The sequence below is a fragment of the Brachypodium distachyon genome, chromosome 3, assembly GCF_000005505.3.
Source record: "Brachypodium distachyon strain Bd21 chromosome 3, Brachypodium_distachyon_v3.0, whole genome shotgun sequence".
Classification (NCBI taxonomy): Eukaryota; Viridiplantae; Streptophyta; class Magnoliopsida; order Poales; family Poaceae; genus Brachypodium; species Brachypodium distachyon.
This window is the reverse complement of record NC_016133.3, coordinates 41,648,210-41,674,531: the sequence shown is the minus strand read 5'-3', so window position 1 is coordinate 41,674,531 and position 26,322 is coordinate 41,648,210. Positions and strand designations below refer to the sequence as shown.

The following is a 26,322-nucleotide window of genomic DNA, read 5'->3' as shown; positions in this document are numbered from 1 at the left end:
CAGCGCCCCAACCACCATCGCTAGAATCAGACATGAAAGAACCATCCAAGTTGATTTTAGTCCAGCCCAATCTTGGTTTCCTCCACTTCAGCCGGAGAAGACATTTGGTCGAAGACGAAGCAGCAAGAGCACTAAAAGAAAGACGCCTCAATGTTAATTGAAAGAGTAAATTACATAAAACCACCACATTAGAGGTTAATGTTTCACATTAATACCAGTCTACGTTTTTTTACAAAAACCCACCGGATTAGACTAAACTTTCGGTTGCTAGCGGATAACCCCGAAACTGACGAGGCGGGTCCACTGGTCGGGCCAACGTGGCATGCCTACGTGGCCATTGTCCTTCGTTCCTCTTCTCCTCTTCCACGCCCTCCTCTCCGACCGGCTCCAACCACTCTCCCGTACGCTACTCGCCGGCAAGCCCCCGCCGGCAGCGGACCAGCAGCATATCTGTCCCACGCCCCTCTTCGGAGCCCACGTGGGTAACCCTGCCAGGGCGAGGAGCCTGACGGCGGCCATGGACGGGGAGAGGCGGAGGCGGGCGGCCATGGACGGGGAGAGGCGGAGGAGGGCGGCCAGACGGGTAGAACCGCAGATCCGGCACACCACAGGCGCTCTGCTCTGCAGCCCGCGGACGACTCGTCTGCGCCATCCCTCGTCCAGGTGCGCCCCTTCTTCCTCCACTCCGACGGGAGCGCCGCCTCTTCGTGCTCCGCCTGCTCCGGTGCCTCCCCCGACTCCAAGCCGCGACCTGGAGGTGGAGCTCCTCCTCGTCCCCGGGAAGTATGGGCCGCGTCTGAGAGGAAGCAGGAGCAGCCGGCGGCCGTGGCACGAAGCCAGATCCTCGCCCACGAGGAGCTGCAGTTCACGCTGCAAAAGGCCGAGCGCCGCATGGACATGGCCGAGGTCAGTGTTCATCGTATTCCTGCCGTATGCATTATTTCAATTCGTGTTGGTGTATTTGATATAGCTTTTCATTGTAGCACGCGGAGATGGATTTCTCAGGGGTGAAAATGGCTTGAGATTGTGGAATCCAAGGCAATCAACTGGCCAACTGGGAGATGTTGGAATTGAGAACTCGCTCGTTTCTTCTACCTCAGTACCGACGTCAGTCATGGAGCTTCCTGGTTTTGGGGAAGAAAATCAACTGGGATAATGCGCTTGAGTCCACCATGGCGCTCGGGACGCCGGCGAGCAGCTCCACCGAACGGGAGAGACGATTCAATCGGGTCAACATAAATAACTAACTAGGTGATGTGGCGCCATTTGGGACCCGACAGGTGGGACAGTGGCCACGCAGGCACGCCACATTGGCCGTGGAGCCGTCTCGTCAATTTCACGGTTATTCGCTAGCAATCGAATTCTTAGTCTAATCCGATGATTTTTAGTAAAAAAAACATAGACTGATAACAATGTGAAATTCTCCTAATGTGGTCGTTTTTCGTAATTTGGACCAGCTCATGAGGCTTCGAAGCTTCTCCCCGTCCCTAACTTTATTTCTCTGAAGCCACCAATTCCAGTGCACGAAAGAAATCAAAGTAACAGAACCCTCTTCGGGGACGTGCATAAGCATATTTTGGCCATTTGGCGCATAATGTGAATTATTTTTCTCAGTTTTCTTTCCGGCAAAAAAAAATACATGGCATAACAGATTCCGTTTCCTCCACCCATTTTTGACTTTTTTTAATCTGGGTAGCCAAAAATACATGGCAAACCAGGTCTTTTTAAGAAGAAAAAAAATCATACGATTGGACGCTGGACTCGTAAATCTTAATAAACATAGTTCAAAGCTCAATTTTGATTTTAATTATACTAAATCATGAGATATCTACAAGGAGTCCTGAAGCTGGAATTTGGTGATGAAACTTTAAATGAAAATTTACCGATCTGGAGTTGTTCAAAATTGGTAGAGTACTTGCATGCAGTCGTGTGGGGCCTCCAATCGACCCCCTGACTGCGTGAACCAGCGGTTTTCTGGCCACAACGGCACAAAACATAGGTTGTCGGGTAGCTAGCTAGCCTCTCTATCGAGAGGGAGGGACAGAGCGAGAGTATCGTGCTTCCTAGTTGCTACGAACGGAGCTTGTTCTTATAATTAGTGTACAAGGTCTTAAAAACCGTGCAATCCAGAACCATCTGTTTTAATTGGAAGCCCAAACGTACATTCAGAAATCATCTCCCAGTTATTAAACCAAATAATTGTTTGCCTCCCATCTCTGTCCCTCTCCTGCCTAGACTTGAGGATCCCAGCGGAGACAAGACAGCAGAAATCTCCTAGGGCTTCACACAGCCACAACCACACCCATGGGGCAGAAAAAGTGTCCATCTAGTCAAAAGGCAACACTTGAAAGTAGAGAAAACAAAAGAATCAGTTCTGAACTGCTGGGCACAACGGAGACACTAGCGGTGCGCCGGTACGTGGGTGAGGAGACGGTGGGCCAAAAGAGAGAAGATGCCCCAAGCAATGCACGGCACGTACTGGAACGCAACCTCGTTTTGAAACTAAGGACACCCTGTCAACCAGGCTCTAGACCCAAACACGTACAAGTGTACGACTAGGGACACACATGACACAACCACTTGCTCTACCGGCTGCAAGGTGGGCTCCACCTCATGAGAAGCCTCTGGCTCATGAGGTGGAGGTGCGACAGATTAAGAGAAAATTGCACGTTTCACCGGTTCTTGTGGGACTTTTTTTTGCAGATTTCATTAGTTATTTGTCTAATTAGTTGCAGGTAAGTTCTAATGGGCTGTTACGCTAGTTAACGTTGTTTTCGGTCAGCGCCACCCAAGTCACTTGCCACGGTGGATCGGGTAGGGACTGGTTGAGTCGAATATTTTTTTTCGTCTGGCTCTCTTCTTCTCCCCGGACCTCCTTCTCCCCTATTTCCTCTCTCCTGACCATCGACGATTCATGCAAAGGAGCTCATGTGCGGCGAACGGGAAGAATGTTGTCGTGGCGAGATGTAAGCAATAGCGATAACCAGCTTCCTCGACCACGTCCAGTCGGACTCCAGAGACTCGCTCGCTGACGGCGAGTGCGTCGACGTTGAGCCACCCGAAAGCTACATGCGCCATGCCGTCCGCTAGGCACGCTCCCCACGCCCACTTTGCGTCGAGCGCTCGCTCCGTGTCCCACTCCAATTGCGCCCCCCACCGTGCCCGTCGCTGGAAGGCCATTGAGCCGGCGGTGAACGCGTCGCCCCCGCATCCGCACGTCACCGGAGCCGGAGCCTGACGGGGCGGCAAAAGTCTCTAGAAGAGCTGGCGGCCGTTGATGCGATCCACCGGGGCAGATATTGTGGCTAGCTTGGCACTGATGGGCGGACCCCATTGGTCAAAAACATTGTTATCACGGTTAAGACTCGTTTAAGACCAATGCGCAATATATTATACAAATATGTGGTCAAATCTGCAAAATATACATTCAACCGGTGTTTCATGCAAAAGTGTCCCAATAGTTGATGAAATGTGCAATTTAGTCGAAAGATCGGTCCAGATTTGTTGAAAACCGATGTATAGCTGACAATATAATGTACGCTCTATATGTTGTGCAGACCTGTCTCGAGAGAAAGGATATAGCTGTGATCCCAAAAATGGATTTCCACGTGCTTTGTTTACAATCTTCTCGGTCAGTGGCATTGATTCTAGATAGATTACGTGGATCAAAATGTTTATGCAAAAACAGCGGTTATTTTGAATGGGGCTCCAGGAGACTAAATTGACAGTAAAAGAGGACTCACGCAGGGATCCGTTGTGGCCACTTCTCTTTCTCGTCGTGACAGATGTTCTTCAGCAGACAATCAAGCGGTTTCCTTCGCTGGAGACACCTGAAACGCCCAGTTTACCATTATCACACCACGCCCTGTGTCTACAGTAGCGGGTGATACGTTGATCGTCCCTGACGGTTATATTGATCCGGACAGAATCCATATAGATTCTGATGCGTTTGGAGCTACTACAGGAAACACAATCTGTTTCTAGATCGATGATTCGCCCGTTGAATTCACCAGTTGATTGGTTTGTCGAAGCAGCTTTGGAGGGCTACAAGCCCACCATGCTCGCAAGCTCGGAAGTGGATCAACCACCCGGAACCGACCCGTTAAGGCCGTGTGGAGGAGAGATGGGTAAAAAAAGGCACGAGCCTTCTCTTAGAGGAGATGATCTATTCACAAAAAAGATAAGTAAAAAAAAAATGCATACTACCCATTGTACAAGATTTCACCTTTTCTTAACATTTTTGATTAATTTTATTCATGTAGACATTAATTGTAACACATGACACTAAGAGATGACATATTGTACAACATGTTTTCTTGTCTTATCTAAATGATGTCCAGCTAGTATGGCAACAAAACGGGTCGGACCGTCCGACGTGGCATATGATAGGTGGGAGTTCCACCTGTCAGAAATGCAGGCTAAGCTACCCAATTGTGTTCAGTGAGACAGTCTGGCTCAAAACTATGGTTCTGTTACTATTAGTAATTATTGTGGTCCGAGGAAACCCTAACGCCCAAAAAATGGTTTTGTAAAATTTACTCTCAATATTGTGACATTAATTGCACACATGGTTTTCATGTTTTGTACATACGACAATCCATTACAGCCCACTTTGGCATCCATCATTTGGACCTAGAATAAAGCAACTTGTTTGGTTGGCACGGGATTGGCCACATGAATTCAATCTACAATTCCATGGAATCACATTATAACTAACCACAATTCCTCTCTAAATAAAGTCATCAATTCTTTGTAATTGTCTCTCACTCTACAAATCCATGCGGTAGACAAACACGATTTTTGAAACCGGAATTCAACCAAATGAAATGAAAGGATGGAAGTCAAACGAGTTGTAATAGACCTCGCTCAACATGGCATATATAACTAAACGGTTTTGCTATTTCTAAGACGACTGAAAAATAACTATTTCTAAGTCGATACTAACAACCTTCTGATCCAATCACTAAGATTCGTGCAAGATCCATACAAATACAAATGATGAAAAAATCTTGATCATATGGCTATGATCGTTGACTGAGAAATACTATTTCTAAATCGATTGAGAAATAGACACTCGCATAGCTAAAATAAAGCAAACACGGCAATGGAGAGAAAAGGAAAAGATAGAGAGGGATAGAGATAAAGTACAATTAACGGCAATCAGCTTGATCCTATGGCACGCCTGCAATCTTCATCGATGAAGAAATTAATTTCCTATTTAAGATGGAGAGGAAAGAATGTGCATGACGTTTCGTTCCATCACCGAGGAGTGCATGCTGCCCCGCGCATCAACGCGAAAGTTCATTGTGCAAACCATAGATGCATAAATGAATCGAGTTTAGATATACGTACATGATGATGTAATTCTGGATTTTGTTTTATATTTTATATTAGCACATGCATGTTTTGGACACCAACAACGTACTCGTGCTTTGCGGCCTCGGCGCGAAGCGACGAACGGATCCACTTATTCCTCCCCACCAGATGATGAAGGGGACTATCCCCCTTTCCTCTTCCTTTCTCCCTAGTGTTGCTACAGCTCCGAGCCTCGCTGCGACCTCTTCTCTCCGGCGGCCGCGTTGGCCGGAGAGGAAGGGGAGAGGAGGGTTGGCTGGCGTTCTCCGTTCCATGTATAGTCTAGTTGTTGCCTTAGGATTTTTCCTCGAGAATTTCAGTCGTCGTTGCGGTGGCTCCGACGACTATTTGGGGTGCTTTTTCAGGCTGCTGCTCTTTGCTCCGGTTACGCTGGAGTGGAAGGCTTCGACTTGATTTGCTCCCTTACTATCCTTAATCATCTAAATAACAGCCACCCCCACTCAGATCTGAAGGATTCGAAGTTCTTCGTGTTTGTTGCTCCTGATGGTTCTTCGTCTTCCATTAGATCTGCGTGTTCCCTTTTTAGTAAACCTGCTTTGATTTCTCCTGCATCGTCTCTGAAATTTATTAAACATCTGGTCGGAAAAGGGCCAAATTTGTTTAATCTAGTGGCTAGTTTCTCCTCGTATCCGTCGTGCTGCTGGATTGAAGTTGTGCTCCTTGATCTAGCCATCTTAGGGCCTCCTATTCTGTTGCTGCTTGCAATCTTGTCCTTTGTTCCATTTTGCCAGCAGCTTCTAGTGCTTCATCGTAGCGTCTTGAACTTGTTGGATAGGCTACGCCTCCTGTTTCGATCTATAACCTCCCTACAGGGAGGCCCACTCAGTGGTTCCGCTCGCAGCAGGCGTATGGCGGTCCTCCTAATGAGTTTCTGGACGCCCAACTTGTCTCAGCCGGTGGATGTTCGTCCCCAAGATTTCTTGCCCCGGCAAATCCAAATCCTTCCTCCCTTCGCATTTAAGGAGGAAGTCATATTGCTGCTTTTGGTCGCCACTAAGATCTTCAACGGCAACGACGTGTCCAAGACGGCGGAATTACAGTATGCTAGTGCTCGCCTGCATGGGTGCTTCATGCTGCTCCTATCTTCGGACACATGGGTTCTTACGTGTCGTGCTCCTACATGGGCTTCTAGACACGTAGCTTTAGGGCCATGCTTTATTGTATTTCTGTTTATCTTGCTCTTCTGTAACTCGGTGCTGTGTACAAGGCCTTTGGGCTCTTTACTTATAGAATAAAAAGCAGGTTCTTGTGTTAAAAAAAATGAAGGGGACTACCGATGGCCCTGCACCTCCGTAGCACAGTAAAGCTGAGGAGTGAGGAGGCATCAGCCATCAGGTGTTGTTTGCTGCCGGTGATGAAGGCGGCACCCCGGCACCGGCAGAGATGCTTCAGCAGCGGCAGCGTCGTCCGTCGTCCAAACGCCGGCGCCATGGTTCATTCCCTTCTCCTTTTCCCGTAGTGTGGCACTGGCACGGTCGACGATGGGATCAATTCTTTCGCTTCTCCTCTCCCCAAACCTAATTTTCTTTTGCAAATCTATCTTCACATTAAAAGGACGCGGTATAAAAGGGTGCCTCCGCGCATAAATAGGCGGAGTCGGACCCTGGTCCTGGCTAGGACGATACCGATTGGGGCTGGATAAATAGTCGGAGACACCGGCCGGGTTACTTCTTTTTTGTCCATCCCCTCCTGTCAAGCGTGGATTCGCCTAATCGCTAGGGTGTCACGGACCCGAAGTGGACTGGGCCATGTGCAAGCAAGATACTCGTGGCCCACTCGGACGTACGTTGGTACCAAACTCTTGGGCCCTTTGAATAGCAGAAAAGGGTTAATTGGATCTATGTCACTCTCTATTCCACTAGTTGGAGATATGCCATTACAAAAATTTGACTTGGAGAAATGCTACTCTAACTTTCTTATATCTCTATCAATGTCATTTTGTCCAATACCATCACGTATATTGTCTAAATACATATAGACATAGCTCTATAAGAATAGTTTTTTCCTAATCCCAAGTCAAACAGTTCTATTCCTCTTATCCCCACGCGCTCCTCGTATCCCGTCCCCAACTGTACTGCTGAAAGTATACTGCTAAATACGTATAGACATAGGCATAGAATTTTTTGAACCTTCATGCTGCCTGGAAGACTCGAACGTACTCCTGAATGTTGTAAATAGGGGTATTATGGTAAATAATGCTATACACGTTGAAATACATGTATTTTATGAACCGTTATTGGTCTTAAGTGGACAGAATGGTATTGATAGAGGTATAAGAAATTTAAAGTGGCATTTCTCCAAGTCAAGTTTTTGTAATGACATATCTCCAACCGGTGAAATAGACAGTGGCATAGATCCAATTAACCCATAAGAAAATGGCGCTCGGGTTTCTCTCTCGCATACTGTTGCTCTGTTCCCTCGTCATCTGATCATCTACCCCTAGCAAACCAGGATCAACACTAGTAACAAAGAAAAATAGTACTCCCTCCGATCCTAAATTGTTGTCAAAATATTACATATATCTGGACATTTTTTAAGAATAGATATATCCATATTTGAACAAATTTGAGTCAAGAATTTAGGATCAAAGGGAGTAGATAATTACGAGGTGTGAAAAGCAAAATATGTGGAAATAAATAAAATTTAGGCCTCACTTGCTGGTAGGGTTTTACGATTTTCGTTAATAATTTCAATGATTCTAGCTTCTAACGTTGCAATGCCACTGCTTATAAAGAGTACACAGTTGGCTAAGGGAATACCTAAACAATGATTTTACAACTGGCCGAAAACGTGCTCTTTGGATCACGTTATCCCTATCGAAAATTCGCTAAAGATAAAAAAATGAGGGCCCATGAAAATAGCCACACTAGACCGGTTCAAAACGGCTCGAAACCATGTATGGGGAGGGGTCACGATATCGGATAATCAACCAAAACCCCTTAACCGTGAGTGCAAACAGGAAAAATATTCATGTTGCTAGACCGGCTATAAACGAAAAAAAAACTATATAATGGGAGGGTCACGTATAGGAAAATCGGCTGAAAACCCAAAAACGTTGTCAAAGCGGTGATCTTTTAGACCTCCCTGAAACGGCCTAAAGCCTTGTATCGAGGGCAAGATATCAGAAAATCGGCAAAGAAGCCCACGAAGCAACCAAAACAGTGTTTTTTACCGAACCAAAAAAGCCTGAAACAGTTTATCGGGGGTCACGATATCAGAAAATCAACCAAAGTTGGGTCATGTCATTGAAAAAACGGCCGGAAACCTGAAAACATGGGTCCACTAAAACGACATAAATATGATTTTCCTGGAATCTCAGAATGACCCAAAAGTGGGTAACGAGGGGAGGGGGGTCACAATATCAGAAAATCAGCCAAAAACCCCAAAATCATTGGCTATAGTCCACAAAACTAGTTAAATTGGTGATATTTTTTAATCGGTGTGAAACAGCCCGAAACAAAAACAAAAAAACGTGAGATATAACCCACGAAAGGACCAAACGCAAAAAGTACCAACAGTGTGTACCGGGGGCCACAATATCAGAAAATTGGCAGAAAACCCAAAAGGGGTGGCCTACATCACAAACAATGATTTTTTGGATGTGCCTGAAAACGTGTACTTTGGGCCATGGTAACAAAAATCGGTAAAAAAAAAAGAAAAAAAATATTGGTTATTGCTCACAAAAATGGCCAAAACGGTTCTTTTTTCTGGACCGGCTTGAAACGTCTCGAAACTGTTTACCCAGGGAGGTCATGATATAGAAAATCGGTTGAAAACACAAAAAAAATGTGGGCTATAGCTCATTAAAACACCTAAAACGATTATTTTTCTGGAACTGTAGAAAATGGACCGAAATTATGTACGGGGTGCCACAATATCAGAAAAATTGGACAATCGTTTTAAAAAGTGGGTTATAATCCATAAAAGCAGCCAAAATATTGATTTTTTTGGACTGGCTCAACACGGCTTGAATCCGTGTACTAGGGGTCAAGATATTGGAAAATCGGTAAAACACCCAAACCGTGGGCTATGATCATGAAAACTGATAGAACGATGATTTTTCTGGAACTTCCCAAAAAGCCCAAAAGTGTGTATCAAGGTCATGATATCAAAAAACAATAGAGAACCCAAAAAAGTCGGTTATATAGCCAACGAAAAAGCCCAAAATATTGATTTTTCTGGACCGGCTCAAAACAATTCGAAACATGTAAACAGGGTCGAGATATCCAAAAATCTGCCGAAAACAACCAAAAGAGTGCCTTTTCTGGACCGGTCCAAATCGGCCAAAGCTCGTGTATCGGGAGTCACAATATTAAAATCGGCAATGATTTTTCTTGATCTCCCCAAAATGGCCTAAAAGCTTTTGCCGGGGCCACGATATCGGAAAACGTCCGGAAAAAAAATTAAGTGGGTTACAACTCATCAAAATAGATTAAACAGCGATTTTTTCTAGACTAGCTAAAAACGGCTTGAAACCGTGCATCGGAGCACATGAATCCAAGATATTGGAAAGTGAGCAAAAAAACCCAAAAACAGTTGTGTTGTACTCAGAAGTACTGCAATAATGGGCCATGAACTACTGTTTTTCTATTTCATGAGTGTGCTAGCTAGTCGGCTTGGATTGGGCAGAAATCGAGCAATGTCGATGTGGACGCGTGGTACTCCTGTTTGGTCAGGCGTAAAGTGACTTTTGATTTTTGGCTTATAAAAACATTTCCAACAGTATAATCATATTTTGGGTATCGAAAAGCATTATGGGCAGGGGACAAAGAAAATTTGGATACCCAAAATCTGTGCAACTTTTAGAGCATACCTAAAACCGGATACCCATATCTATAAGTTTTCATTTTTCTTTTTCTTTTGCACAAAATCCCCGTCTTCCCCAAATCAACAACACGGCTGAACACGAAATCGTCCCAAATTGATTCAAGCTAGAATGGCAGACGATGATTGCGGGGCACGGGGGGAGGTCGTACGCGGCGGTGCCGGCGCAAGGGGGAGGGCAGCAGCGGTGTTTGGTGGTCAAATTTGAGCCGCCGGACGAGGCGACGCGGGTCAGGGAAGGCGGCCGGGGTAGTGGCGGGATGCGGGGCGGCGCAGCTGGAGAAGCGAGTGGGTTCCACAGGCGGCAGCGGCAGGGACAGTGCTCCTTGCCCTGAGGAGGTGCGCCCCTGCTCTTCTTCTTCGTCTTCGCATCTGGCGGCGCTCGGGTCGGGCAGCAGCTCCTGCGGCTCCTGGGGCGAAGAAGCGCAGTGGGGGCGGTACCGGCGATAGGGGAGGCGAATAGGAGGAGCAACGGCGGTCGGCAGAGCTGGCCACCTCCTTCTTCGAGCACGGCAGCGGCACGGGTTGGGCGGGTTGCCGGCGGGGGTTGAAGAGCGCGCGCGAGGGCGGGGAACGGCGGCAGGGAGGTGCGCGGAGGCCGAGCGACCCGACCGGCCACAAAGTTGGCGGCAGCGGCGCGGTCCAGCCGCCGGAATCGGCCCGGCGCCGGCGGGTCGGGAGGTGGGGCGGGGTTGAAAGACCAGGAAAGTGGCGGTTGGGTGCCCGCGTGGGGTATGGGTGGCTACCCAAATTCCAGGGAAGAATACCCATATTTGGGTACCGGCGCTAAAACATGGGTAGCTAGTTTTTGAGACAAAATACTCATATTGACGATTTTTTGGTATTCTAGACAAATATGGGTATGTTGTTGGAGATGCTCAAGCCACAAAAGCGCACCTATTTAGATATTTTTGACTTTGACTTATTGCTTATACCATCATCTAATAATATCAAGTCAAAATCTAGAAACCCAATCCGAAGGCATCTAAATAGGTGTTTTTGTGGTTTATAAACCAAAAATCAAAAATCAAAAATCACTTTTAAAACCAACCAAACAAAGCCCTGTTGGAACGATGAACTTTTGAAACAACCCTATCACCGAAAACTCAAGACCGGAGACAAGATTGCACGAATAAGGGCAAATAATTGTCCGGTAGAGACTTCGAACAGTTTTCCGGATACGCATACCCCTATCACCGAAGACTAAGACTGGAGACAAGTATTCCACTAATAAGGGCAAAGAATTGTCCGCTAGAGACTTCGAGCAGACTTCCGGATACAAAATTACAAATATCCCCATCACCGAAGACTAAGACGGGAGGATTGCGCTAATGAGGGCAAATAATTCTCTCGTTATCCGCGTGGAATTTTCAGCGAAGGGGGCCGTTGGCCGGTGGCACTCCTGGCCTCCCATGCTGATCTACCCTTGCCTTGTCATCCTGGTTGACCAACAAGGTTTTGGCTACCGAGTAGTGATTTTTTAACGGGGGACCGGTAAACGCGGTAACCACAAATTTACCGGATGGTTACATGACAAATTTAAATCAAATATTTGAATTCAAATTATTTGTAGGAATATGTTAAATCCGAAACACCTAGCAGACACATCCGCACTCTTATCTCAGTAGCAAGTCTCCCACCGAGTTACTCATATCGCCAGCCCGGATTCGACTCCCCTTGAGTTCATAATTTTTTTGTTAATATTTCAACTTTCGCGAAAGAAAAGCTCGATGGGGAATCGAACCCTCGTCACCTCCCGTGCAGACGGACGACCTTACGCATCACCATTTCGGTACACTATGTGACGCAGATTAATATATTTTTTATTTAGGCTCTTAAATTAAAAAAATTCAAACAAATCTGGTATTTTTTTGCAAGTAAGACCATTTACCGTGGGTAGGCGGTAAACGTGGTTACCGCCCGGTAACCAAAACCTTGGAGACCAACTGGTCATTTTCAATAGAGGCAACTTGTTCCAACCATGAGTTAACGGTCGAACACTACTTGTATTCCTCTGATTCTAAATTGTTGTCGAAATATTACATGTATCTAGACGCTCTTAAAAATAGATACATCCATATTTGGACAAATTTGAGTCAAGAATTTAGGATCAGAGCACACGTTTTGACCTTTCTTTACAAAACACACGTTTTGACCTTTCGGTCGAGAGCTCTCGTGTTGTTCTGTCCTAGACAACAAAGGGAGCAAGACTATAATACACTCCTGGTGGACCGGTGACGATCTGTTGATTTTGAAGAATTAGCATAGCGTGGAGCGTGGACATGGAGAGGGTTGCCAGCAGAGCTCGAGCTATGGTAGTCGCTGCTGTTGCCGTTACGGTGCTCATGCCGTTGCTCCCATCGTCCGGCGCCAGCCATGGCGAGGGATGCACGACCAGCTGCGGCAGCATCAGCATCCCTTACCCGTTCGGCGTGGAGCCCGGCTGCTACCTCCATGGTTTCAACCTCACCTGCAACAACTCGTACGGTCCGCCCAAGCTCTTCCTGGGCGACGGCACCGTGCAGGTGCTCGACATCTCCATCCCCAACTCTAAGGTGCGCATCAACAGCACCAAACTCCAGTTCGAGCTGGACACCGAAAAACGCGCGAACGGCAAATGGCATGCCGCCGGCCCGGGATACCACGGCGGGCCGTACTTTCTAGTGGTTGACCAGAACAACTTAGTAGCGCTCGGGTGTGACATCCAAGTCAACCTCCTGCGACAAAACAACACCCTTGTCAGCTCTTGCGCTAATTTCTGCCCAACCCAAGGCGACACTTATGTTGGTATAGCTGGCAATAAACGCTGAAACGGCGTCGGATGTTGCCAGTCAAGCATAGGTGGCGGTCTCGCGTCCTATGAGCTCCAGCTTCGCACACTTGATTTTGGTTATTCGGAAGGTTCTCCAATGGGGGGCATCCAAGTCTTCATAATGGACTCGGAATTAACTACTAGCATTAGTGTTATCATGGTAATGGATTGTTATTATACGATCCCTGCAGTGCTAGGCTGGAGGATCAGCAGCTCTGATTGTCCTAGCGATGGGTCTTCTTCGCCTTCCTGCCGCAGTAAACACAGCAGTTGTGCCGAGATTAACAATCCATCTGATGTTTATAATTCCCATGGGCATAACTGCTTGTGTTCTGATGGTTACCAAGGCAACCCATACATATCAGATGGCTGCTACGGTAATCCCCTGATCAAAATCATTCTTTGTATCCTATACAGCAGCAGTACTTTGACTATAAACACATTTGTTCTAGCTTCTTCTACAACTTCATATATTCAGAATATTGCCTATATCCTTTCATGTACAGTTGTATAAACTCCTTTGTTCTAGCTTCTTTGACAAAAGCAATAAGGTATTTCTACGGCGTACTGATTGGTTTATTCATATTACATGTGCCTTACTCAGACATTGACGAGTGTATCCACCCCGAAGTACACTCCTGCTATGGGGTCTGCATAAATACACAAGGAAGTTTCCATTGCCAGTGTGGTGATGGAACCAATGGGGACCCCTCGAAAAAAGGGGGTTGTGTCACACCCAAAAGTTCATTCTCAGGTGACAAGCTTCATTTACCTGATTTGTACACATACATAAAAATACCAAAGAAAATTTTATCCCAAAGACTACTCTCTTAAACCATTGCTGATAATCATTTACTGATTAATTCATTGTTCCCAATTAAATTTTGAAGGCTCAAAATTAGTGACTTTGTCTCTTCAAAAATGAACATTACATCTTCTGCAGGTTTAAGCAAAGGCCTGATCGTTAGTGGTGGATCAATTCTTTTGCTTCTAGCGCTTGCTGCTCCTTTCATAACACACAAAATCAAGCTACTGAGAGTGAACAAACTGAAAGAAAGATGTTTCAAGCAAAACCATGGCCTGTTGCTGCAACAATTAATATCACAAAATACAGATTTTGGTGAAAGGATGATCATTCCCTTGTTCGATCTAGAGAAGGCCACAAACAATTTTGATAGAACTCATGAGGCAGGCAGTGGAGGACATGGTCTTGTGTACAAAGGACTTCTGGACCTAAAAGTTGTCGCTATCAAGAAATCAAAGATTGTCGTACAAAGAGAAATTGATGACTTCATAAATGAAGTTGCAATTCTTTCTCAAATCAACCATAGAAATGTCGTGAAGCTAGTTGGATGTTGTCTTGAGACAGAAGTCCCATTGCTTGTTTATGAATTCATTTCAAACGGAACTCTTGATCGGCATCTTCATGTTGACGGACCGATATCATTATCATGGGATGATCGAATAAGGATTGCAGTTGAAGTTGCTAGAGCTATATCCTATCTACATTCAGCTGCTTCAATGCCAATATATCATAGGGATATTAAATCATCAAACATACTTCTTGATGATAATTTCACAGCAAAGGTATCAGATTTTGGTGCTTCGAGGTACATCCCAATCGATCAAACAGGAGTGACTACAGCCGTGCAAGGAACAATTGGTTATCTAGACCCCATGTATTATTACACCGGTCGCCTAACAGCAAGAGTGATGTTTTTAGCTTTGGTGTTCTTCTTGTAGAACTGCTAACTAGAAAGAAACCTTTTGTCTACCGCTGTGGTGGCAATGGTGTTGATCTTGTTTCACATTTCATTTCCTTACTCACAGAAGGAAAGCTAAATGAGATAATAGACCCTCAAGTCCTGGAAGAGGAAAATGGACAAATCCAGGAAGTAGCCACACTGGCAGCAGCATGCACTAAATTGATGGGAGAAGACCGTCCTACAATGAGGGAAGTGGAGATGAAACTTGAAGTTTTTAGAGTTAACAAGAGGCATGTTGCACCTGATACCTCATCAAGGAGATACAATGGGGATCATACTGGGGCTCAATACTTGTCAACTGAAGGAGTTACCAAGGAAGCAAGTAGACAATACACTATGGAAGAGGAAATATTGCTATCTGCAAGCTACCCTCGATGATCTTGCTCCTTCAGTAATAATGTTCTAATGTTCATTTCTGAAGCATCGGAAGCCAAGGGACAATAAAAGCTATTCACTTATTTGTCTTCTGAATTACTTCATAAATCTTTTGGCTACTGCAATTCTTTGACTCTCGATTTCGCATATCAGTTTGTAATGCTAAAACATTGATGTATAATAGAAGTATGATAATTATTGTGATGCAACGAACTGAAGCGAAATACTGGGTGTGCTTTTGTATTCTTTTGATTATGCAGCAATTTTTTCCTCCGGCCTTGTTTGTGTATGTGTTGATGCACAGGATGTAGTGTCTTTTGGAAACTCAAATGCACGCATCGATGTTCATAATGTATGATCAAGAAATAAATGCGGATTTCATAGATAATTAGGCACCCGCACACCTCGGGGGTTGAGAACAAACTGAGAAGGGAGGTAGACACAAGAATCAATCTTAGTTGCTCCTAGAATCATCCAAGAACCCAAACTGAATACTTATATGACGCAAGTAAAATCAAAACGAAGAAAATATTTACACTGTCAAAGATGGTTATCTTAAAAAAAAGACTCAACCTGCAATGGGTAAGCCACTCCCCAGGCATTTGCATTAAGAAGAAGACCTCACACAGGTCGAGAAACCCCCGAACCCCTGCCACACACCCCATACACAGCGGCACCGAAGCCCGTGTGAGACCGGGCAGGCCTTAGGGCTGTGCTTAAGGCGTGGGACGGACGTCGAGATTTTTTAACCACAGCCTGAAATTCGCTCCCACGGGGAGTCGAACTCAGAACCTGAGTGCTAGTAGATTTTTTTTTTGACCGGAAACTGTAGGGGAGGCCCTGACAGCAAGAGTGCTACTAGAGTTGTTCTCTTAACCATTATGCCAAGGGCTCGTTCGCAAGATGGTTCTCTAAGAGTGACTACCATTTATATTATCCCCTTCCTATTCCTCTAATGTGAAGAAACAATTTAAGATCTCGTAGAAAGCATCGATGGAACTAAGTGTTAACATCTTTCGAAGTTCGAACATATGGATATATGTGAACTTAGTGTAATTCGACCAGTCCTTCACTCTTTAACTGATTTGGCTGCAGCCATTTCGACAATTAAAGACCAAGGGGATAACGGAACCAAGAGTGTTGGTAAAGGAAACAACCACCAGGCTTCATCATATCATATCATCATATACCTCAAGGTGCAAGTTAGCTCAAGTCACAACACGGATTATCGATGATGCCAAGCCACAGAACAAGTGTTTTTTTATTGGATTGCATTTTTATAGCTTACCACATTTGCCACGTGGTAAGCCACAAAACAAGTGTAATGTTGAACTGAGTGCAAGAATGCAAAGCACACATTTTGTTTTTGGTAGGGTCCTACAATTTCCATTAGTTTTTTACGAGTCCAAAGAGTTGAGACGACATAATGAATTAGGTATACTTACCGGGGTTCATCAAAATTCTGATGGTTGGGACACCATCTTTCCGCCACAGGAGCCAGTCCTCGCACATGGCAGCACCTGCATCAACATAAACTTTGTGTTGAAGTGTTGAGTTGATGAATCAGTGAAGTAGTAGATAACTTGATCAGAAGATCGGCCGCTAAGATATTTTCTGAACCACTATAATGAACTATTGTGCAGAGATGGGAGAAATATCAGCTGCGTGTAAGATGTTATTACCTCATGAAGAACCCTTGGCTAACACTTGCACATCCCTCTTATCTAAAGTTCTTCATGTGTCGTACTGCTCATCGACAAAGTGATTGGGACATATAGTGAAATTAAAAAAATAATTATTCTGGAAGATAAAGAACTTTAGTAGTCAGACCCAGCCCCAATCAAACACGTTGCAAGTTGCAAATAATAATGCTTATCCTCCAGAGGTTTGTTTTTTCCAAACGTATGCATCATACCAAGTACCAACAAGAGAAAATTGCAAGAGGCCATTTTCCTGGATGTTGGTTACTTGCAGGTGGTAGACACAATGTGAAGTAGTGGCTCCAGATGCAATGGCCACTATATACAACTAGAAACCATAATGGCCCTTTCTTTTAAAGGCCGGGAGGAGTGTAGGATGGATATTCAGCATTGATCTTGGATATGCCTGATCTAGATCAACATTTTAAGCTTAAGTAACCAGCAAGCAGAATCAGTTAAGACCTAAATATGTGCCATGGAATACCTGAGAGGCACGCTTGTTGTAGAGGACATGAGTACATTTGGCGGCACAGAGTAAAAAATAAACTCGTATACATTGGGTTCACACAGAGATCAATGGAGGAACTTAATTATGGATCATCTAATGGGTAAGAAATGCCTGATAGCTTTGCCCAGGAGATTAAAACACAAGAACACAATGTGTTCGCAGAGGCTTTGCAGCACCACACAAACTTGTACCTTTTCTCTTGTTCACTTCTTCACCATGTGTACAAGTATAAATAGCCAGCAAAGGCAGCAACTTACTCCACGCTAAGCTAGCTACCAACTTCAATGATAAAGTTTTTGCTCATGCATACCATACTTAGACGCTACAAGAGAAACATATCGCACTTGTAATAAGAGTTTAAGTAATTTCTGCTCACTGGCAGGTAAAGGAAGGCAATTATCAATAAAAACGCACAAGCTATGTCTATGCATTTCAAGAATAATGATTGTTATATACTCTGCAAAATGGTGAAAAATTTCTCTGCAAAATGAGCATAAAACAACAAATTGAAAACCATGGCCCTGAGACGAATCAACCTCAGAACGTTCGAGAGCTCAGCCATGGACACCCCATCTGCCGCCGATTTCGACTTCGTGTAAACACAATCACCACTATGCTATTGCACCTCGCATATTTGGCTCCACGGCACATCTCAGCGCAAACAGCTGCAGGAAGCAATCAATTACCATCACCTAGCTTATCCATGACATGATGAGCATTGAGCACAAGTGCACAACCACATACCCGTCCACCTTTCCATCCAGAGCGTCGTCCTGGATCGACCGGAAGTTCAAGCCACCTTTGGACACGAACATCGCGGGTCTCTTCCTCCTGACCCCGAAGTACGTGGCGAAGTCCCCAGTGCCAGGCTGCCAGCACCGCTATCAATCACTGCAGCTGCCGGCGCCTAAAGGCTTGCACTCGGATGGAACAGCAACCTCGTGCAGACGACAGCGTGGCCAGGAAGCCCATTTGCCCGCTTCGTCTCTGCTGCTTCGGTGCAGGGTTACGGCCCCGCTCGTAACATAAGACCTCCAGGAGCTCGCGGAGGTAGAGGCCAGAGGTTACCGGCGTAGGAGCTGGCTGAGGGGGTGAGCTCGGTTCCGACCCAGGAGGCCAGGAGAAATTTCTGGAGAAGGCTTGTATCGGCCTGAGACCGCGGCGGCAGATGGAGCGCGCGGCCTGCGCAGGCGATGGCGGCGGCGGAAGCATCGTTTGTGGCGATTGCGCGTAAGGCCTGCTTCGAAGGAGCGAGGATGGATTCATCCGTGCAGCGGCGCAGTTGGCGGCGGGGCGTTGGGCTCAGGTGTGCGGCGGCGGTGATCCCCGGAGGTGGAGGCTGCTGATAAAGGTCCGTTTGGCTAAAAATAAAATAGAACCCCAAGAACAGTAAATGGGCTTTTCTGTTGTACAAGGGCCTCAAGGTGTCGGCCTGTAAGTGGGGAGGCAACGGCCCAACCAGAACGACGTCAGAAGCCCGTCACCGACTGAGAACCTAGCGATTGTTCTGTAGGTCTGGACTCTAGAGACACATTCTGAATCAATGAAGCATGGCACCGACCAAATTTCTGCTGAACCACGTCTTCCACGGGAGCCTCTTCGCGTTGATGAAGCTGTGGACGAAATTCACAAGCGAAGAATAGAAGTCTTGTCATGAGATGCTGTGTGCAAATTGTACCAGCATGAACCATAATCCATCTACGTACATGTGCACCTACACTATGAATCTGATTTATCCTTGGTCAGTTATTGTGGTCAGGTATTCATTCAAAATCTCGATGCTTAATCATTATTTTCCATGGTCGAATTATTCTCAAGTCCTAACAGGCAACAACCGGAACTCTCCGCTCCTTGACCGACGGGGTTAGGAGTTGGGAGATTATATCGATCGAGATAGCTAGACAATGGTTTAACTATACGGGAAATGTAATGAGCAAACGTCCTCGATCTCTGATTAGAATGTGGCATGGTGTTTTGCACTTGTGATTAGAATGCTAGTACATCGAAATATATCTTGGAGAAACATAAATAATTAAGAAGTTTCCACTAAAAAAATCGGGACATTCATTTTTTAACCTAAAAAGTCTTAAAATGAATCTAATAAGTAATTAAAGTTGCAGAATCTACGGTCTAGATTTTGTGAAAGTTATCGTAAGGTCCAGATTTATCGATCTATTATATAATTAAAACAATTATTATTGGAGAGAATTTCATATTTGTCACTGAGAATTTGCTCATATGCCAAAATACCACTGAGAATTTACCTGTTCCAAATATGCCAGTCAAATTTTACATGAGGTACAAATGTGCCACTGCCGTTAGCTGACCGTTAAGTCAATTTCATATTGACTGAAATACCCCTGGTCCACAGGTCAGAAAAAAAAAGAAACAAGAAAACTGAAATACCCTCTCGGTCTCTCTCTCCCTCTCTCTCTCTCCACAAATTATGATGAGTTCTAGTCTATTAATTTGCCGAATCTATTATGACTTTTGTGATGTTAATTAAAATCAAGAGAAGTGCTGTTGAAATTTTCCATTTTTCATGCTAAAATCATTATTGCTGAAACTTACTCCAAAATGGTATTACGGGCATCTTAAAAACCTTGAAAGCTAAGTTTTCTAAAATGAGTAATTTGTTGTAAACGGAACATCAACATACTACATAGGGACAAAATTGTCTTTTCCTCTTCTACTTAACGGTCAACTAGCGGTCAACTAACGGTAGTGGCATATTTATACCCCGTGCAAAATTTGAGTGGCATATTTGGAACAGGAAAATTCTCAGTAGCATTTGGGCATACGGGCAAATTCTCAATGGCAAATATGAAATTCTCTCTTATTATTGACATCAACATACTACATAGGGGCAAAATTGTCTTTTCCTCTTCTACTTAAAGGTCAACTAGCGGTCAACTAACGGTAGTGGCATATTTGTATCCCGTGCAAAATTTGAGTGGCATATTTGGAACAGGAAAATTCTCAGTGGCATTTGAACATGCAGGCAAATATGCATGAGATATACGTACTTACAGAGACTTCAATCGAGCAGACTTCCGGATACACATACGGCATACCCCTATCAACGAGGACTCGAGACTGGTGACAGGACCATTGCCGTAATAATAGAAAAGAATTCTCTCGTTATCCGCGTGGAATTTTCAGCGAAGGGGGCCGGTGGCACTCTTCAGGCCTCCCATGGCCACGTCTGCCCTTGCCGGCCTGGGAGAGCAGCTGGCCATTTACATTTACAGTAGGCAACTTGTTGAAACCATGAGTTAATGGTCGAGCACTACTTGTGACGTAACTAATACGTTTTGACCTTTGGGTCGAGAGCCCTCGTGTTGTTCTGTCCTACACAACAAAGGAAAGGGAAAAGGACTATAATACGCTCCTGGTGGACAGTGGACTGGCTATGATATGTTGATTTGAAGAATTAGCATAGCGTGGAAGTATGGACATGGAGAGGGTAGCCAGGAGAGCTCGAGCTATGATACTGGCTGCTGTTGCCGTTACCGCGCTCATGCCGTTGCTCCCACCGTCGTCTGGCGCCAGCCATGGTGAGGGATGCACGACCACCTGCGGCAACATCAGCATCCCTTACCCGTTCGGCGTGGAGCCCGGCTGCTACCACGAAGGCGGCTTCAAGCTCACCTGCGACCACTCGTACGACCTGCCCAGGCTGTTCCTCGGCGACGGCACCGTGCAAGTGCTCGACATCTCCATCCTCAACGGCACGGTACGCATCAATAGTAACAGCGTCGAATTATTCCGCCTGGGTACCGGAGGTGCAAACGGTACTTGGCGAGCCGGCGGCCTCGGATACGCCGGGCCGTACTTTCTATCAGAAGCACAGAACAAGTTACTAGCCGTCGGATGCGACGTCCAAGTCATCCTCCGGGGAGAGAACAACACCCTTGGAAGCTCCTGCTCTCCGTTCTGCCTGGAAGCAGATGGTGCGGCAAGCATCGATGCGTCCTCCGGCATCGGCCGCTGCCAGGCAACCATACTAAAGGGTGGCGCGTCCTATGGAATCCAGCTTCATCAGCTTGGCTTCGCTTCTTCCGAAGAGACATACACCGGCGTGTTCATAATGGAATGGGACTATTCCTTTAACATTGCAGAATATATCTTTGGCTATCAAACGGTCCCTGCCGTGCTTGGCTGGACGATCAACGACTCGAACTGTCATAGCAATGGGTCTTCGCCTTCCTGCCGCAGTAACCACAGCTTTTGTGAGAACTATGATTCTCACTTTGATTTTCATCCAAGTCATCGTGGGCATAACTGCTGGTGCTCTGATGGTTACCAAGGCAATCCATACATCCCCGATGGCTGCTATGGTAATACAATGCTACTCACAGTAATTCCTTTTGGATCTTAATGCTCAAAGTACTTTTTTATTGAAATCTGAAAGAACTTTATCTACACACATTTTTTTAAACAGATATAAGTAGTGCTCCCTCCGTTCTTTAAATTAGAGTGTATATTGTTTCCTTTGACAGAACGACCAATAATTAGTCTATTACTCCCTCCGATGCTAAATTCTTGTCTCAAATTTGTCCAAATATGGATGTATCTATTCTTAAAAAGCGTCTAGATACATGTAATATTTCGACAACAATTTAGGATCGGAGGGAGTAATATATATTTTTTGTAAAATAAATTTGATATCATTGCATTCGTATTCAAAAGTATTTGTTTATGGTTATGATTTGTATCACATAAGTCACACGTTGATGAATTAATCCTTGATCAAAGACTCGGTCAAATAAAACAAGAGTAAAATACACCACTAGTACATGAACTCGGCAGAAATGAACACTTTTGTCCACGAACTGGGAAAACGCACGCATAAACCCCTAAACTGGGATTACTGCAACACTTTAGTCAAAAACAGAGATTTTGCTGCCGGCCATGTCAACGGAGAGCGGCGGTGACAACTATAGGGGGTAAGGGCACAGCAGGGACGCGCGAGGGAAAGAGAGGGCACGGGCGCCGCGGCAGAGAGAGAAAACTAGGGTTAGGGATTGGTCAGATTTGGGGATATTGCCGCCGATTTGGGGAACTCAGGATGGATTTTAATTAGCCCGGTCATTTTGCAAGAATCGAGTACCATCCCACGGTCCTGACCGAAACTGACGTGGCGTGTTTTAGTTCTGCCGAACCATTTTTGGACTAAAGTGTTACAGTAATCCTAGTTTAGGGGTTTATGTGTGTGTTTTCCCAGTTCATGTATTAAAGTGTTCATTTCTGCTGGGTTCATGGATCAGTGGTGTATTTTACTCATAAAACAATATAGGACTTGATTTAAGTAACGGAATGAGTACAGGCAAAGCAATGGGTGGTGTGCAAAGTTGCATCATGGAGAACAAAATCTTTTTTTTAAGGGTTTGCAGGGAAGCCACAGATGGAGAGAACAGAATCTTCTGCCAGTAGAATCCAAAGCATTCACGCGAAAAAAAGAAGAAAAGAATCCAAAACATTAACATTTTGCTGCTAGGGATCAGCACACAATTTTGTAGTTCTACTATTTTACCGATTGTCTGACTACCTTCCTAGCATTGAGCATATTTGTTCTTATTTTTCTATGGCTTCCTTAGACATTGACGAGTGTGAACACCCAGAAGAACATCAATGTTATGGAATCTGCACAAATATGCCCGGAACTTTTCATTGCCGCTGTCCTGGTGGAACCTACGGGGATTCACAGATAAAACAGGGATGTGTCGCAACAAAAAACTCGTGTACAGGTGACAATATCACCTTTTGTTAATCATAATTAATTCATTGTTCTCTTCTCTTCGTATATGATGGCCTGTCTCACTATTTTACAGGTTTAAGAGTAGGCCTAGGGGTCGGCGGTATTGTGCTTCTGGCACTTTCTGCTCCCTATATAAGAAGCAAAATCAAGTCAAGTAGAGAAAACGAACTGAAACAAAAGTTCTTCAAGCAAAATCATGGGTTACTGTTGCAACAAATCGTATCACAGAAGACCGACTTTGGTGAAAGAATGATCACTCCCTTGTTGGATCTAGAGAAGGCCACAAATTTTTTTGATAGAACTCATGAGGCTGGCGGCGGAGGACATGGTATTGTTTATAAAGGACTTCTAGGGATACATGTTGTGGCCATAAAAAAGTCGAAGATTGTTGTACAAAGAGAAATTGATGACTTCATAAACGAGGTTGCAATTCTTTCTCAGATCAATCATAGGAATGTCGTGAAGCTAATCGGATGTTGCCTTGAGACAGAAGTCCCGTTGCTGGTTTATGAGTTCATTTCAAATGGAACTCTTGATAGCCATCTTCATGTTGAAGGGACAACATCAGTTTCATGGAATGATCGAATCAGGATTGCGCTTGAAGTTGCTAGAGCTATTTCCTATTTACATTCGGCTGCTTCAATGCCAATATATCATAGGGATATTAAATCCTCAAATATACTTCTTGATGATAATTTCACAGCCAAGGTATCTGATTTTGGAGCTTCAAGGTACATCCCAATCGATCAAACAGGAGTGTCTACAGCCGTACAAGGAACAATTGGCTACCTAGATCCCATATACTATTATACTGGTCGTCTAACAGACAAAAGTGATGTTTTCAGTTTTGGTGTTCTTCTTATAGAACTGCTAACTAAGAAGAAACCATGTGTTTTTCGTGGTGGCGATGGTGTTGGTCTGGTTTCACATTTTGTTTCGTTGCTCACGGAAGGAAAGCTGAATGGGATAATAGATCCTCAAGTGATGGAAGAGGAAGATGGAGAAGTCCAGGAACTGGCCACGCTAGCAGCGATGTGCACTAAACTGAAGGGAGAAGATCGTCCTACAATGAGGGAAGTTGAGATGAAGCTTGAAAATTTGAGACCTACTAAGAGGCATGCTGCACCTGATACTGCATCAAGTAGTTCCACTAGGGATCATTTTAGGGCTTCATACATGTCGGTTGAAGTTGTTAGCAAGGAAGCAAGCAGACAATACACCATGGAAGAAGAAGTATTGATGTCTGCAAGGTATCCTCGATGATCTTGCTGTATGTCCTTAACAACTCAATTTTATACATTTATTTCCATAGAATCACAAGCGACACAATGATACAAGCTGTCAGCTCTTTGCCTCCAAAATAATTCACATTTGTTTGACTTCCAATTTTGAATATTCAGATTGTAATAGTTCTGATGCAGGAAGTAAAGCATCATCTTGAATGTATTTCTGTATTGTTGAGATCACACGGCTGATTTATTCTCTGGTGTTGTTTGTATATGTGACCATGTAATGTATAGGATGTATTGTAGTTCGAACACTAAGAATTGATGCCCACAATCTGAATTGGGGCCTAAAACAAGAATCATATTGCTTGAAGAATTAGAACGAGGAACAGAAGCACAAGAAAGCCGACAGTCTCGAGTTGGAAGCCATTGCAAGGGCATTATGTCCTGATGTAAGTGTCAGTCTACTAAGAGGATAACACATGAGTTCTCATCACTCATGGTCTACTAAGAGGTGTAAACGTGTAATCTAGAGTCGTTTGAGCCTGGTCCTTGCATCGCTCCTGCTTCTACTGAAGGGAGAAGACCGTCCTACAATGAGGGAAGTGGAGATGAAACTTGAAATTTTAAGAGTTAACAAGAGGCATGTTGCACCTGATACCTCATCAAGGAGATACAATAGGGATCACACTGGGCCTCAATACTTGTCAACTGAAGGAGTTGCCAAGGAAGCAAGTAGGCAATACACTATGGAAGAGGAAATATTGCTATCTGCAAGGTACCCTCGATGATCTTGCTCCTTAAGAACACAAAGTTCTGACGTTCATTTCTAAAGCATCGCAAGCCAAGGGACAATAAAAGCTATTCACTTCTTTGTCTTCTGAGTTACTCCATAAATCTTTAGGCAACTGCAATTGTTTGGCTCTCAATTTCGCATATCAGTTTGTAATGCTAAAACATTGATATACAATAGAAGTATGTTAATTGATGTGATGCAAGGAACTGGAGTGAAATACTGTGTGTGCTTCTGTATTCTTTAGATCATGCAACTAATTTTTCATCTGGTCTTGTTTGGTGTGTACGTGACGATGCACAGGATGTAGTGTCTTTTGGAAACTCAAATGCATGCACCAATGATCATAATGTGTGCTCAAGAAATACATGCAGATTTCATGGATGATTCCATACCCGCGCATCTTCCTCAGGGATTTAAAACAAACTGAGAAGGGAGGTAGACACAAGAAACAATCTTAGTTGCTCTAAGAGTGGCTACCATTCACATCATCCCCTTCCTATCCCTCTGATGTGAAGAAACAATATAACATCTCATATAAAGCACCGATGGAACCAAGTATTAACATCTTTCAAACATATGGGTACATGGGAACTAAGTGTAATCCGGCCAATCCTTTCCTCTTTAACTGATTGGCTGCAGCCATTTCGACAACTAAAGACCAAGGGAATAACGGAACCCAGAGTGTTGGTAAAGGCAACAACCGGTTGGCTTCATCAAATCATAACATCATACCTGGTAGCAGAGATGTTATTTACTTCAATCAGTAAGCGTTACCTCCATTCCTTGCAGAAAATTGGCAGGGTCCTACAATTTTCATTAGTTTTTAGGATTCCAAAGAGTTGAGACAACATAATGAATTAGGTATACTCACCGGGGTTCATCAAACTTTTGATGGTTGGGACACTATCTTCCTGCCACAGGATCCGGTGCTCGCACAAGGCAGCACATGCATCAACATAAACTTGGTGTTGCAGAAGTGTTAAGTTGATAAATAAGTAAAGTAGTAGAATACATTATTGTGCAGAGATGGAAAAAATATCAGCTGCGTGTAAGATGTTACTACCTCATGAAGAACCCTTGGCTAACGCTTACGCATGCAGAACCTCTTATCTAAAGTTCTTCATGTGTCGTACTGCTCATTGACAAAGTGATTGACAAATATAGTGAAATTAGACAAA

General features: G+C 44.6%; 2 protein-coding genes, 1 long non-coding RNA gene and 1 pseudogene across 3 annotated transcripts; 3 read left to right on the top strand and 1 right to left on the bottom strand.

The window, feature by feature from the left end:
• Positions 1–200: 200 nt before the first annotated feature.
• LOC106866500 lies at positions 201–1,480 on the top strand. The gene is made up of 2 exons (XM_014900759.2): positions 201–906; positions 984–1,480. Exons 1-2 carry the CDS (start codon positions 323–325, stop codon positions 1,009–1,011), a joined length of 612 nt encoding a protein of 203 aa, XP_014756245.1. The 5' UTR covers positions 201–322; the 3' UTR covers positions 1,012–1,480.
• A 10,673-nt stretch (positions 1,481–12,153) lies between these two features.
• On the bottom strand, positions 12,154–18,711 carry LOC112271484. Its single transcript, XR_002964552.1, has 4 exons — positions 18,106–18,711; positions 16,836–18,026; positions 16,599–16,673; positions 12,154–12,917 (listed from the first exon to the last, which is right to left on the bottom strand). It is a non-coding gene; the product is annotated as an uncharacterized LOC112271484 (long non-coding RNA).
• On the top strand, positions 12,451–15,310 carry LOC100830640 (annotated as a pseudogene).
• Positions 18,712–20,805: 2,094 nt separating the features above from the next.
• Positions 20,806–24,815, top strand: LOC100830029 (wall-associated receptor kinase 2). Its single transcript, XM_014900553.2, has 4 exons — positions 20,806–21,701; positions 22,962–23,111; positions 23,196–24,372; positions 24,723–24,815. Exons 1-4 carry the CDS (start codon positions 20,813–20,815, stop codon positions 24,802–24,804), a joined length of 2,298 nt encoding a protein of 765 aa, XP_014756039.2. The 5' UTR covers positions 20,806–20,812; the 3' UTR covers positions 24,805–24,815.
• The last annotated feature ends 1,507 nt before the right edge of the window (positions 24,816–26,322 follow it).